General features: G+C 41.5%; 1 protein-coding gene and 1 long non-coding RNA gene across 19 annotated transcripts in view; one reads left to right on the top strand and one right to left on the bottom strand.

The window, feature by feature from the left end:
* Positions 1–15,194, bottom strand: part of HDAC9 (histone deacetylase 9) — a 650,822-nt gene that overhangs the window by 338,844 nt on the left and 296,784 nt on the right. For 5 of the 18 annotated variants that reach the window (XM_065583246.1, XM_065583252.1, XM_065583250.1 and 2 more), the window contains one exon: positions 7,627–7,689. In XM_065583246.1, the coding sequence (XP_065439318.1) occupies positions 7,627–7,689 (63 nt within the window). Of the gene's footprint in view, positions 1–7,626; positions 7,950–7,974; positions 8,503–15,194 lie in introns of those variants that run through there. The other 13 variants (XR_010598283.1, XM_042856415.2, XM_065583241.1 and 10 more) reach the window with 11 other exon arrangements.
* Positions 1–15,194, top strand: part of LOC135981315 (uncharacterized) — a 36,142-nt gene that overhangs the window by 197 nt on the left and 20,751 nt on the right. The gene's annotated exons all lie outside the window — the stretch shown is intronic.

Here is a 15,194-nt window from a genome sequence, read left to right as displayed (position 1 = left end):
CAAAGTAGCCTTAAAGTAATGTACAAAACTGCATATCTGACAAAAACAAAATACTGCTTATCATATACTATATGAATTAAGCATTAATGCAGCACTGCCACACCGTATCATGGATGCTACCATTTTTTCAGGTATTTTTAAACACTTGCATTCCAAAGTGGATATAACCCAGGGACATTTTGTTTAGTCAGGAATGTGCACAGGGGTCACAATAAGCTGTTTAATTTGGGAGAAAGTTTGTTAGACTGTTATGATGATGTCCCTGGATATTACTGCAGTGTATTTCACCAGCTTCCTGAGCAACACGTACCTATAGATCTGTCACATTATCCTCATTCTTTCTTACATTGCCTCCAAAAGCTACACTGAGCCTACACCAGTGCAACCACACTAGCTTCAGTAGGGTTCTATGGGTGTAAGCAAGGGGAGAATTTAGCCCATCATACTTACAACCTATAGCTCTTTATGCAGGATTTGAAGCTGTTCAGGTAAGCATGCATGTTTTAGGGGCAGTAGAAAGTGGTTTGCTAAAATGTGTCAAAGAACTGAAGTTGTCGACTGTGTCTTTGCAGAGAGAATTAAAATGCACGTTGGCATGTCACTGAATCGAAGACATTTCTACTGTGGTTAATGAGTTTTCACTCGAAGGGTCGATGCTGGAGAAGCTGTGTAGGTGTGACATGTTTGCACTGAACACAGAGCTTGACGGTGCTTGCCCCTAAAAATAGAACCTGGATGTCCCTTGTTGTCATTGTCAACTGAAATCTTGTGTTCCCTGTGACATGGTGTGTTAATTTGGACCCCTTTCTCTGCCTGTGCAGAAGAGAGCACTATCCTAAGGCATCTCTTTTTAGTTGAAGTGGTGGAGATAAAAGGGATGTTGCATCTGCTACAAGCACACATTTTAAACGATATCATCACCCCTTAGCAGGCTGTTATCATGTTGTTTTGGCAGCAGGAAGGAATCTGTGGTTTTTCTTGAATGTTGCTCTTCTTTATTTAAACTACTAGAAATAACCCAAAAATGACAGAATGCTCTGTCTATAAATAATCATTCCGGTGTAGAGTTATATTAGGAGGTAACTCAGATGGAATGATAACGCCTAACAGGCTAATCTTAGACCTGTAATGCCACAAGATGAAAATAACTAGGCTAAGAATAACTGACCCATTGGAGTCAGCCTGCTAAACAGATCCACAATATAGGGCATGTTAGATTTTCATCGATTTAACAATAATCTGCCATCTTCTTTCCCCAGAATGCTTTTGGGTTGTTTTGTGTTTTTTACCAACAGAAACTGTACTAGTTTATACTGGGTTACCATGTCATGCCATCTGAAACATCACATGGGAAATACATACACATGCACAGACACACACACACACACAGATGTGTATTAATGTTTGCATACTACATGGTCAGTCATTCTGCCTTCTCACAGCTTTTGCTTTCTCCACAAACACTGTGCAAGAGAAAGGGAAATAATGGTTAATGCAGAAATGGAAGTTTGATTAAAGCTGTGGCAATGCAAATTGTATATTGAATGGGACAAATTCTCTCCTCGCACTCAGTGCATGAAATCAGTGGGTTCATACACAGGTATAAATTATGACAGAATTTGATTCATACTATCTGCTTTTAAGTGCAATATATACCAATCTATGAAGTAGAGCTGAAGATTTGAATACATGTGGCTAAAATAATATAAGGCAAAAAAACAGAAAGGGTTTAAGTCCTCCCCTATTGAAAGTTATCATGCACTGTACACTACAGAGAATTGTTGCTGGTATCAGTGAGTACCTGCAATTCAGTCAAGTAGCAGCTGCAATACTTTCAATGCCAAGCACTTGAAAATCAAGAGAATGGCTTAACAGTTTTTTTTTAAATATTACATATTGGATTGTTTTTATCTGAATCTGTTGGGTTTTGTGTGTGCCTTTAAGGGTTCATATTTTCACACTTTTCTCTTTAATCGTGAGAACTAGAAATTTAAGGAAAACTGAGATTTTCATATAATCTCAGGTATCCAGGAGCTAAGGCTTTAAGAAGAACACCAAATATCGCAAGACACATGATGAAATGAGAATTGCCCAATTCCATACACTCTTTTAGGAATGGTAAAGTCCAAAAGCAGTGTCACTCAGAACGGGGCCAATCTAGCAGGTGCTTTCTGTTCCCCTTGGCTGTTCACAGAGCTCCTTGCAATATCAATGTCCAGTCTTGCAGCCCCAGAGCAGGCAAAACTTCCACTGAAGTGAATGAAGTTTTCACTGGATGAGGACTGCAGGATCCATAGTACTTTGGCTCTTCTAATTCCATTAAAGGTGATGGCAAGCCTCAGAATTTAAACAGCCGTAACACTGAATAGATCCTATTTTCTCCCTTTGAGTCTGTGGGACAGAAATGGATTCCCTTGGCAGCAAAATTCTGGATGCTTTAAAGAGTTTCTGGGTTTCATATCTACAGCAGCAAAATATTCTCTGTTTCTTGGAACATGTTTAATGCTCAGCTCTTCTGCTTATCCTCTTTCCAGAGCTCTAGAGAGAGCCAAATAGCACAAGTTCAGGGAAACATCAAGTGTTCTCTCTCACAATAGTGTTTTAATAGCCACTGTGCTATTGCCTCAAGATAAGATCCATACAGCCCCTTACCAATGTAAAATGCTATATGGTATCTAACTGAAATGGACAAATAATTCAAGTTTTCCATGAATATTAGAGATGGGGTTCTCAATCTTTTTCTTTCTTTTTCTCCGCCCCAACATGCAATAAAAACTCCCCAGCCTATCTGTGCCACAACAACTGTTTTTCTGCACATGAAAGCCAGGGCTAGCGTTAGGGGGTAGCAAGCAGGGAAATTGCCTGGGGCCACAAAGCTACATTGCTCAGGCTTCGGCTTCAACTCCGGATGGCGGGGCTCGGGGGCCCAGGCTTCAGCCCCATGTGGTGGGGCTTCAGGTTTCTGCTCAGAGTCCCAGCGAGCCTAATGTTGGCCCTGCTTGGCAGCCCCCCTGAAACCTGCTCGTGGCCCCCCCAGGGGGCCCCGGACTCCTGGTTGAGAACCACTGCATTAGCAAATCTTCAAATGAATGGGATTCAGCCATCCTTATGATCGTTTTGCATTCACTGTGCAAGAACATTTGAGTAACTGAGTTTTCTTGGCCTGGGAAGTGGATTTCAAAGTCACAGATGCTTGTATTTGTAGTGGATCATTTAAATGCACATGCTTATCCAACCACAGAACAGAAACAACAAATGTGATTTATTCCACCACTCACCTCTAAGCAATGCAACTTGAATTTCTTGATCAAACCACAGAGTAAAATATTTTGACTAGATTTCAGAAAATCGCAGATATTTTGGAAGCAGATAGAGAGGCTACGTTAATCGAATAGTCATTCTGAATTATTTTACTCCACGGGGAACATGCTTGTGAGCTGATAAGTAAGAATTATTTTCCTGATTTTACGGGAAAAACTGAGATGTACCACGTTATGTAACTTGTCCAGGGCCAGCAAGTCAATGGCACTTTTAGGCTTAGAACTCAAGCTCTCTCTTGAGCTTTGACCAGGCTTGTAAGCACAACACAACAGTATAGGATCAGAAGAGAAGAATTCTTTATCTAAATACAAATGCAGGTAGAGTGTAGAGAGGAAGAATGCAGGAATCCATGTTGGAATATGGCCAGGAAAGCTGGGCCAACATCCCTACTCTGGGCCAACATCCCTACTCTTCTTAAAAAATGGCAAGGAATACTTAATGACTGAAAGGATTCAGTATCTTGGGTTTACTTCTCAAAGCCATGTATTCTCAGTCCTCACAGCATGGTAAATCTACATCTCCCCTCTTCACAAAGGCCAAATTAATCACTGGTTAAACTCCATTTAATCCAATTATTATTGTTCAGTGCAACTTTTTTGCCCTGCTCTAAAAAAGCTTAGTAGTAGTATTAAACATAAATTATTATTGTTCTGGGCAAATTATTTACCTTGCTCTGTTAAGCTTACAGGCCTTTCACTAGAGATCAGTTTGACCCAACACACTTTTCCCATTTTTGGTGGGGAAATTAACAAGACAAAGTATTTTTTCCTTAGAGAGTGAGAAAGAGAGAGAAAAGTTCACTTTCTTATGTCCAAAATACATATTTAATACCATAATTTTAATCAATATTGTCTTGTTGAAGAAACCTGCCAAGTACTTCGTAGTGCATTTCAGAGAAAAGAGCACCATACATTAACATATAATACAGACGTTTTCAAGATCACTGATATTCTTATTGTCTGACATAGGGTGTAGGTGTTTGTAATTATATAGCTTCTTGATTTGGTGCCTATCTAGATTGTCCCATTCATGATTATACTTTTGATTGGTACCTATCCAGATCATCCCATTCATAATGTGATATACAAGCTGAGATGGAGGCAGGAAGGCAAAGCAGTAATTAAGGGAATACCAGAAGTGCTGTTTCACATGACAGGAGCATTTCATATGCCTAGTATTCTTAGAAATTCCTCAGACAGTTTGGTCTGCGAATACATATCAGATGCCCATTGGAAGTGTCTCCTTTGGGGTTGACTCCATCTATCTTAAAAATAGAGCTGAGGAATGCGTGCACAGTGAATCTGGAGATTTGCAAATCTAACAATCCATTAAGTGAGTGCTAAATTTGTGCTAATTCTTAGATTTCTGAAGGATTAAGGGTGCACAGTGTTAATATTTAGAGGTCTAGTCTCTTATGATAAATATGCGTAGCTCATTAATAGGAATGGACTTTACACATGTCTACATGAGAAAACAGACCACTAAGTTATTAGTGTACACACAAAAAAACACTACAATTAGCTGACATTTTAGCCACCCTAACGCAGCCATATAGCACCCTAGCAGCCTTAGAGGGGCAACTCCTTTTTCCTATAAGCAGTAGAGCAGGCTCTGCTGACACAGATGTCTCTCATAAGTTTCAGAAATGGGGAGGGGGGTGTTTTCATTTTAAATCACATTAAGGTACAGCAGCATCTCATTTATTATTTGTTGCATAACAGTGTGATAAAATATTATAGAACGAAAGGGAGGCGCATTTCCAATTCAGAAATATATGGATCCTTAGTGTTTTATTAGAGTTTATCTATTGTTGTGACATTTCCCATAAGTTCTGTAAAACATCAGCCTACATATGGAGATTGCCATGTACCAAATTATAGGGCCTGATTCGGCAAACTGCTGAAGTCAAAAGGTATAGAGGTCACTCAACAGCACCACTGGACCTCTAGTTGCACATGAAATGGATTAAACTGCAGACTATGTAAAATGTCAACTAGTTGTATTTTATTTGTGTATTTTAAACGTCAGCATAAATACTGAAGAATGTTTCTGTTTTAAACAAAGTAACTTTTAAAAAGCCTTCACCTGGAAAATAGTCTTTTGTCTCCCGATTAAGAAAGGAAGAAATTAAAGCATTATCTGTTGCTTCAGAAGAAGTTTTATATGTTACATGGCTCTAACAATACCAGATAAAAATCAAACATTATCCGACATTCTTGTCTCCAAGGAAGGAAAGTAGAGCTATAATCTCACAGAAAAGTACCAGTTCTTCTTGGGTTCCAAATCAGATAACTGCTGTTATTCAAATGGTACTGACTGGTAGTTCAAGGCAGCATGATGGGCTATGCACTAACTTTCCACCTTGGTAAAACTGGGTTCAAAATTGGCTTTTTTGCAAATGAAAACAAAAAGAGTGATCCTAGTCTGATCTCTGGGTTATGTCGGTGGCCATTACAAAACCACCATACAACTATTAATCTGTGCACAGTAGGCCAGTGACTGTAACAGGTCTACGCTTAGGTGGCTTGGCAAAGTTCTGAGAAAGCTTGACAGAAATTTCAGTGCCTAGCCACAGTCTGAGCCAGTGCTTAAACCTTTACACTTAAGAACAAATTTACCCCCAGGTTTTTTTTTTTTTAACAAGGAACCTGGCACCAGTGGTACAAAACCTATTCCCAAAACACAAAGAAACAGCTCTGGAAATTCTTGAAGAGGAGACCAAAAACTGAGTCACAACGAGAGGGGAAAAAGACTTTACCACAGAGAAAACGGACAATGTTAAGCAGTACTGGTCAAAAGTTCCCTCTCCCATTCCTTTATCTCCAGTCTTGAGATTGCATTTAAGCAGTTCTTCAGTCTTTCATCACTGCTCTCAATATATAATTATTTCTAGGTGGCCTGGGTTTTCTGCAATGGAAATTATTTACTGTGCTGTTAAGACATGTATATGTCTTGGCTGAAAAGGCAGGCATTCCCAGTTGACAAACTCTCACTACATTACAATTTATTTTAATATCTGAAACCATTATTCTGCTCTTCAGTTCCATCCATGTACGAAACAAATACAACTCTCAGCATATCCCTTTCCACAAAACAGGAAAGGAAGTAGATATCAAATATATATACTAATCATAGAAGGTTCAACAGGTGGACCAAGGGTATGATCATTAGAACAGGCATGGGTTCTTTCAGACATGCTCACACTTCAGAAAGTGAGAAGCACTGCCAAGTTTTGTGACGGTTTTGGGGGGTTTAACTAAGATTGAAGCTATGTGGGCAATTCACAGCATTTCACATGCAGGTCTTATGCAAAGCCAACTTTACAAACTAATAAAGGAGAACCAGAAACAAGGGGTTGAAAGTGCATAAGGCAGATAACATTGTGTCCAAAAGCATAATAAAGTTAAGCAGTGTAAAACCAAAGCCAGAACCACACAGTGTTAACCAGAGAGAGACCAAATTTGACTTGCGCTCTGGGTTCTTTTACTAAGTTATCTTGTTAAACCCTTGCAGCTTAATTCAGTTTCAGTGCATCGTTTGCGAGGTCTAAAACACAGATACTACAGAAACTAGAAAATACAAGGTCTTCAAAACTCGGAGATAATATCCATTATTCTGTAACTGCAGCTTTAAAACACCTGCTTTAAAAACACATCCAACTTACATTTTCAGTGAGTCATCACATCTGACTGGCATTGCCAAGGTTCCCAAATATGTTTAAAGGTACAAACAGGTTTAAAGTAAAGTAATACGTTTAAAGTAATATGAGTCCTATGTAAGAAAGACACAGATTTACTTTAGAGTAATCAAAGATGACAGCATTATGAAAACAGAAAAGGACTTTTACAGAAAACTCTCTGTCTGTAAACCTGAGAAAAAGAAACTTACAAATAGACCTATTCCTGCTTACAAAATTATATATGAACAAAACTGACTAAGATGGGTTATATGAATTGCAGCCTGCTGATAAGGTCTTGTTTGATGGAGTCTCGTTCTGACTGAGCCTGCGATCATTGCAAGCCCCATTTTGCCATCACAGAACAAGAGGAGAAAAAACCCCACACTGTATTTTACTTGCTAGTTTTCTTTTTGCTTGGAAGCAGTAAGCTTAAAAGAAAACCACAACAGCAGCAGCAAGTGTCCAAATAATATTGTTGTAGAGATAATCATTTAATAAGAGCAGAATAAAAGAACTTGAAATAGAACCAATTCTTTAAAGCAGAAGTGCTTTACTGTGACAGTTTGTATTTCCTGAGAAAGTCACCCTCCAGAGAGAGAAGCCTTAGTTATTGAACTGCCTCTTACCTGAGCTGATCATACTGTGCATTCTTTGCTGAGCAAAGAGCTGTTCACGTCCAGAAACTCCATCTGAGGAAAAACACGATTCGCTCTCGTAAATTGTCTGCAGCATATTCCAATCAGTCTGTACTTCAGCTACATGAAAGATTCATCACTGTACCATACAGGGGCGTCAGGAGCGACCCTCTCTAATCCTACCTCCTTCACAGTGGGGTGGGAGAAATAATAGACTTTGGTAATTAACAATATTTAAGCATTTGAATAAATATCTATTTAAAAAACAAAAGGACAATCCATTTTTACTCTGCCCCAGTCTGCTGCAAAATAATAAGAAGGACTCAGTGGACTATGCACCTCTGAGTTGGAATAGTTGTGTTCTGGAAGCCAATAGCAGGTGGATGAAGAAATGTATTTGTGCTTCAGGCTTTCTTGTGGAGTGGTGGTGGGGAGAATAAAGCCACTTTAAAAAATAAAACCAAATAAGCACCGTTTCCAGGGACTTCAGCCCCTAAGGGCTTAGTTTCAATTACCCTCAGCCTTGACAAGTGTTTCTGTCTCTGTGCCCTCCTCCTTTCTCTCTCTCCTCTCCGTCTCTCCTCTCTCTCTATCTCCCTGGCTCTGTGTCTCTGCAAAGTTGGCTGAAGCTAGTGATAACTCATTTGCATATGAATCAACAACAGTGTGGCCCACAGGCAACAGAAATAGAACAATGGCCAGCCTGAGCCAAAAATAGGTCAAGCATGGCCCAGTGATTGGAGCCTGCATTAATGCACTTAAAAATACCACAGCAAACACAGCTGTCCAGTCTCTATCTTTCAAACTGCAATTCTCTTGCCAATCCTCAAAAGTAATTAACCCTTTCCCACTGTCAAACTTATTTGTGCACAAATGTATGTTTGTGAGCAGCTTTTCAAGCAAGAAAAGAAGCAGGAGAATATAAATTAAAATTCTAGATTTATGTTTGATTTCTTTCTCCTTCGATCCTCCCCACGGGTATTTTGTGAAAAGAGAACAAAATGAGAAGGGCTCTGGATTGGTTCTAAAATAATACTGGAAGCTTTTGCTCATAATGTGGTTTCTGCCTCACCCACGCACAGCAATCCTGGCATTCTATTTTTGTTGCCTGTTTCTCTGGCTACGCTGCACTTGGCTGTAGCACTAGAATCTTGCTGCTGTCTTTTAGTTTCAGGTCCTACAGTAGGCTCAGAAGCAGTGGCTTCTGAAACCAATCAGACTGCGGTGGGCGGGGGGGCATGTTAATGAGGGATCCATTTTTTCACTTTCATTATAAGCAGTTTGTTCATTTTTAGTATGATTGATATAGTCCTAATGTCTGTTTTCAACTGCAGTACCGCATATTAGAGATGCGCTATTCTAGTGATTTATTAGAATTTGGACAAGAGCTGCACTAGTCTGCCTCTCTCACAGCTTCAGCTCTAAACAATTTTTATTGCAGTTATCTGAGTTTAAAAGGAAACGTGGACTCAAAATAGCAGCTTTTAGACTTTCATAGAAATGTTAAAACTACATGTTGCTGTGCATCTTGCAAGCTACTGTGTGATGCAATGTCAAGTGTGGCTGTTGCCTGCTCCCTTCTTACTCCCAAGAATTATTTATTTGCGTTTTAAAAGGTAGATGGGGCAGATTATATTTGCTAATTAAGTACAAAGGTCATTATACTTGCACACACAGAAGTAGATAGTAAGTCAATGTTACAGATGATACACTTGGTTTCTTTTGGTTCAGTATTGCTATATAGAGTTTGCTATATGTACGCAAATAGTGCAACATTGTTCTAGGCAAACCATATCAGTTTTTTAATAGACCATATGAACAGTATAAACTAGCCACAAACCTCTCAAGAGGTACATCAGAGTATTCCAGTTCTGAGAAGGGGAAGGCAACCACAGCAGGTTAGTAATAACCCTACTAGAAAGTCAAATAAGGCAGCAGATGCACATGTTCAATTGTCCTTATGAGACTCAACTAATCTCGGAGCCATTTCAACCATAACTCTTTTTCTCTCTTGGAGGTGCAAGGTTACTAAACTGAACTATGGATTCAATTCTGCTCTTAGGTCAAGTGTAGAGAACTGAATTGTTTGTCATTGAACAAACAGGATAGAACTAGTTTCAGCACAGACAGTTCAATGCATCCACACTAGTCATGTTGATTCGGTCTATAGACCATTATAGTTGTAACCACATATTCGAACTAGCTTTGTTCTAAATGTTTCAGTTGCAATGCCCTATGGGTAACCATCCCGTAGTTCCCTGCACAGCTCCCAGAAGTGGATTCTGGGACATTTGTATAGGCCACAGATGCACTGAGGGTCAGTAATGGGAGGCCTGCTGGAACAATTTCATCCTGCATTCACAGTCTGGCTGCCATTCTGGTCAACCTTGTTTTAGGGTCCATACAAGGTTTTTTATGTGGATTCTATATCTCAAGACCATACATTTTAAGAATCTGTCTGATGATGACCCTCTATCACTGCTGAGCATATTGAAATATTGACTTTTCATTCCACGCTCACCACCACCCATAATCATTAAAAGAGTTTGCATGATTTGGGGCATACAAAATCAAGGCAGAAGAATTCTAATAAGTGAAATGCAGGTATTTAATATTTGCAATATCAATCAATAGCAATAATTTTTGAGTAATAGGTGTACATGAGGATGGGAATTGGGAGTATAGCATGGACCTCAATTATCATTTTATATAGTGACCACTCTTTTTAATGTAAAAAATATTCAACACACACACACACACACACACACCAACAAAAGAATAATAACTTATGGAATCATTATAAATGATTACTAGTGTTCTCTCTCATTCAAACTACAGTTGAGTGTCTGCATATGAGTAATACCACTGACTACTTGTCATAGTCGTTTTCATCTGCAAATGCTAATGCTGATTTTTTCAGATCATTGCAACACACTACATCTCCTTGGCAAGCATACAATATGGTTGGGACTGTTACATCTACATTTCATAGACTTACAAGGCATATCACTCTCACAAGAGTACTTGATTAACTTCAAAATATATGGAGGAGAACATAAGAAAGACCATACTGGGTCAGACCAAACGTCCATCTAGCCCAGTATCCTGTCTTCTGACAGTGGCCTATGCCAGGTGCCCCAGAGAGAATGAACAGGTAATCATCAAGTGATCCATTCCCTGTCGCTCATTCCCAGCTTCTGGCAAACAGAGGCTAGGGACACCATCTCTGCCCATCCTGGCTAATAGCCATTGATGGAACCTATCCTCCATGAATTTATCTAGTTCTTTTTTGAACCCTGTTATAAGCAAGCATGACATTTTCTGGTACAGTTTTTAAAAAGAGAGACTTGGAACTGGCATTGTGCATTCATCCATACTGCATTGGATCAAGTGCTGGTGTCTCTGGATCCAAAGCACTTTTCCACACACATGCTTGAAGATGTACTCATTTTACATTTACTATAAATGCTTCAGTTGTAAGTGGTAGGGAACTGGTATTTGGTGTTGACATTTGCTATTTTTTGCTGCCCATGATTTCTATCATGCTTCTGACATGGTGGCACAATTTGATTGTCCATAGCATGCAGCCATAAATTTCAGTGACATCAGGCATTGCTGCACTGATGTCATCCAGAAGAGGGAGGGTGCATCCAGCTCACAGAAACTCAAACATAGTGCTTTTGCCGAGGCCAAAATAGGAAACTACGGTATCACCTGAGAGTGCATGGGCAGTTAACAGTCCTGATACAATGTTCTGGTGTAGTTCGGCAGGAGCACGGATGTCTATTTCAGCTCTCTCTTGTACTTGGGGTTCCAAAATCACTAAAGATGTTAGACTCTGTTCAAAGTAGTGGTGCAAGAATAAGACAAATATGTCAGTGTCATCTGATAATAATGATATTCCCAATAGATTATGTTTTGCAACCATCACTCTTTGTTGTGCAAGGATGTTGTTGGCTTCCTCATGAGAGGTGGCCATATACTCTCTATTGATCACCACATCTCTCTGGTTTATTTCAGCTGGGGTGTTGTCACTGCCTGTGTGCTTTAATGTGTGTCGCTAATGACATTTCTTGTCTTGAATGAGTTTGATACAAATGATGCCAATCAACTGTGTCTTATTTTCAGTTACTGTCAAGTAAACTTTCTGTGGAGGAAGCTGTTTACTTGTACTCAACTGATGCACTCTGCTTGTTTCTGTAGCTCTGCTAAATCTTGTGCTGAAGTCTTTGTACCTTTCAAAGACAAGGTATGTATCACCTACTGTTGCCTTGTGTTCAATGTAATCTCTGAAACTGGTCACAAGTCCTTGATGATACCTCTTGCTGGATAGTGTATTAGCCAAAAACTACGGAACAGTCAATAATTATGCAGGTGACCTCTTGTGAAGTATGCTTCTCTAGGTTAGACATAGCATGTATCATCATTATGTCACCAGAGCCAGTGAACATTGAGGTTGATACAGAAGCCAACTCACATGACAAAATATTCTTGATGTTCACCCCTGGTAAGTGTCTTGTAAGCCTATCACTCTTGAATAGATAAGATTAGTATCAAATATCTTTGTTGGACCAATCTGCACATGCTTTTTTTGTCACTGCTAGTGTCTCTGTTATCCTTGGTATTGTGTCATAGAACTCTTTGGTCAGCCATGTTCAAATTCTTGCATTTAGCAAATTCCAATTTTAAATGTGTCAGGTACATTAATGGATAGTGGTGTCATTCCACCACTGACAATGTTTACTATTGCCTTTGGGTGCTTAGTGGGGTGTAAAGGATTGATGCACAGCTCTAGGTTCTTACTATGGCTTCTCTGTCCCCTGCATCTGCAGCTATCCTTGACTTCATTTCTTTGTAGAGCTCTTGTATTTGTGCTTCATTGGTGCTCTTTATGTCTGCAATGTCTTCCACCAGCCAGCTGCATATGTGGAGGCTAAGAATCTAAGTCTTCAGGGTGATCCCAATGATGCCATTAGGGCTGTAGCCATATCTCATGAATGTGGTTTCAATGTACATGTCACTCCATATGCCATTCCATATTCCTGGAACATGGTGCACGACATACTCACCCTACATAGACCACTCTAAGATGTCACCTGACATGGCAGTCAGCAGCGAACCAGCTGAGCGGCGAACAGCAGAGGCTAACAGCAGGAGTTTGCCTGGGAGTTCGCGTGGGGAGAGCGCACCTAGGCTTTCATCTGCAGGTTTCTCAGAGTAGTTCCTGCAACAGTTGAGGAAGCTCCTAAGAGGACGGTGATATGGAAGGTGAGCGATCAGCTGTTGTAACCTGCACAGGTTGTGCCATGTTTGTCTTTCTTCCGCAGGACAGAAGTGACTTTGTCTGTACAAAGTGCAAGCTGGTCTCCATATTGGAGGAGAAGGTTCGAGGGCTGGAGAAACAAGTATCGACTCTGCGTTGCATAAGGGAAAATGAAGATTTCCTGGACAGACGTCAGGAGATGCTTCTACGGCCACATTGTTCTGAAGATTCAGAGCAGGCGCAGCAGGGACAGAAGGATTGTGAGGAGGTTTGGCAGCATGTGACCTCCAGAAGAAGAAAGAGGAGCGTCCATGCACCAGCAATGGAGATACAGGTGAGCAATCGTTTCCATGTTCTCTCTACAGGTGCTAATGCGGAGAGTGGACTAGATGGCCCATCTGAGGGAAGGGAGCAGAAGGAGACTCCACCGATTGGAAGGCAAAAGATGCACTGTCCTAGGGATGGGGGTTCCACGACCACCACTCCCAAGAGGAGGAGGAGGGTGGTGGTGGTCGGGGACTCCCTCCTCAGGGGGACTGAGTCATCTATCTGCCGCCCTGACCGGGAAAACCGAGAGGTCTGCTGCTTGCCAGGAGCTAGGATACACGATGTGACGGAGAGACTGCCGAGACTCATCAAGCCCTCGGATCGCTACCCCTTCCTGCTTCTCCACGTGGGCACCAATGATACTGCCAAGAATGACCTTGAGCGGATCACTGCAGACTACGTGGCTCTGGGAAGAAGGATAAAGGAGTTTGAGGCGCAAGTGGTGTTCTCGTCCATCCTCCCTGTGCAAGGAAAAGGCCGGGGTAGAGACCGCCGAATCGTGGAAGTCAACGAATGGCTACGCAGGTGGTGTCGGAGAGAAGGCTTTGGATTCTTCGACCATGGGATGGTGTTCCAAGAAGAAGGAGTGCTAGGCAGAGACGGGCTCCACCTAACGAAGAGAGGGAAGAGCATCTTCGCCAGCAGGCTGGCTAACCTAGTGAGGAGGGCTTTAAACTAGGTTCACCGGGGGAAGGAGACCAAAGCCCTGAGGTAAGTGGGGAAATGGGATCCTGGGAGGAAGCACAAGCAGGAGAGCGCAAGAGGGGAGGACTCCTGTCTCATGCTGAGAAAGAGGGACGATCATTGAGTTATCTTAAGTGCCTATACACAAATGCAAGAAGCCTGGGAAACAAGCAGGGAGAACTGGAAGTCCTGGCACAGTCAGGGAACTATGATGTGATTGGAATAACAGAGACTTGGTGGGATAACTCACATGACTGGAGTACTGTCATGGATGGATATAAACTGTTCAGGAAGAACAGGCAGGGCAGAAAAGGTGGGGGAGTTGCGTTGTATGTAAGAGAGGAGTATGACTGCTCAGAGCTCCGGTATGATACTGCAGAAAAACCTGAGAGTCTCTGGATAAAGTTGAGAAGTGGGAGCAACAAGGGTGATGTCGTGGTTGGAGTCTGCTATAGACCACCAGACCAGGGGGATGAGGTGGACGAGGCTTTCTTCTGGCAACTAGCAGAAGTTGCTAGATCGCAGGCCCTGGTTCTCATGGGAGACTTTAATCACCCTGATATCTGCTGGGAGAGCAATACAGCGGTGCACAGGCAATCCAGGAAATTTTTGGAAAGCGTAGGGGACAATTTCCTGGTGCAAGTGCTGGAGGAACCAACTAGGGGCAAAGCTTTTCTTGACCTGCTGCTCACAAACAGGGAAGAACTAGTAGGGGAAGCAAAAGTGGATGGGAACCTGGGAGGCAGTGACCATGAGATGGTCGAGTTCAGGATCCTGACACAAGGAAGAAAGGAGAGCAGCAGAATATGGACCCTGGACTTCAGAAAAGCAGACTTTGACTCCCTCAGGGAACAGATGGGCAGGATCCCCTGGGAGAAAAACATGAAGGGCAAAGGGGTCCAGGAGAGCTGGCTGTATTTTAAAGAATCCTTGTTGAGGTTGCAGGAACAAACCATCCCGATGTGTAGAAAGAATAGTAAATATGGCAGGCGACCAGCTTGGCTAAACAGTGAAATCCTTGCTGATCTTAAACACAAAAAAGAGGCTTATAAGAAGTGGAAGATTGGACAAATGACCAGGGAGGAGTACAAAAATATTGCTCAGGCGTGCAGGAGTGAAATCAGGAAGGCCAAATCACACTTGGAGTTGCAGTTAGCAAGAGATGTTAAGAGTAACAAGAAGGGTTTCTTCAGGTATGTTAGCAACAAGAAGAAAATCAAGGAAAGTGTGGGCCCCTTACTGAATGAGGGAGGCAACCTAGTGACCGAGGATGTGGAAAAAGCTA

This window comes from Chrysemys picta, chromosome 2 (genome assembly GCF_011386835.1).
Source record: "Chrysemys picta bellii isolate R12L10 chromosome 2, ASM1138683v2, whole genome shotgun sequence".
In the NCBI taxonomy this organism is placed as follows: domain Eukaryota; kingdom Metazoa; phylum Chordata; order Testudines; family Emydidae; genus Chrysemys; species Chrysemys picta.
Note: the sequence above shows the minus strand (reverse complement) of the source record. Positions and strands in the feature narration are given on the sequence as shown.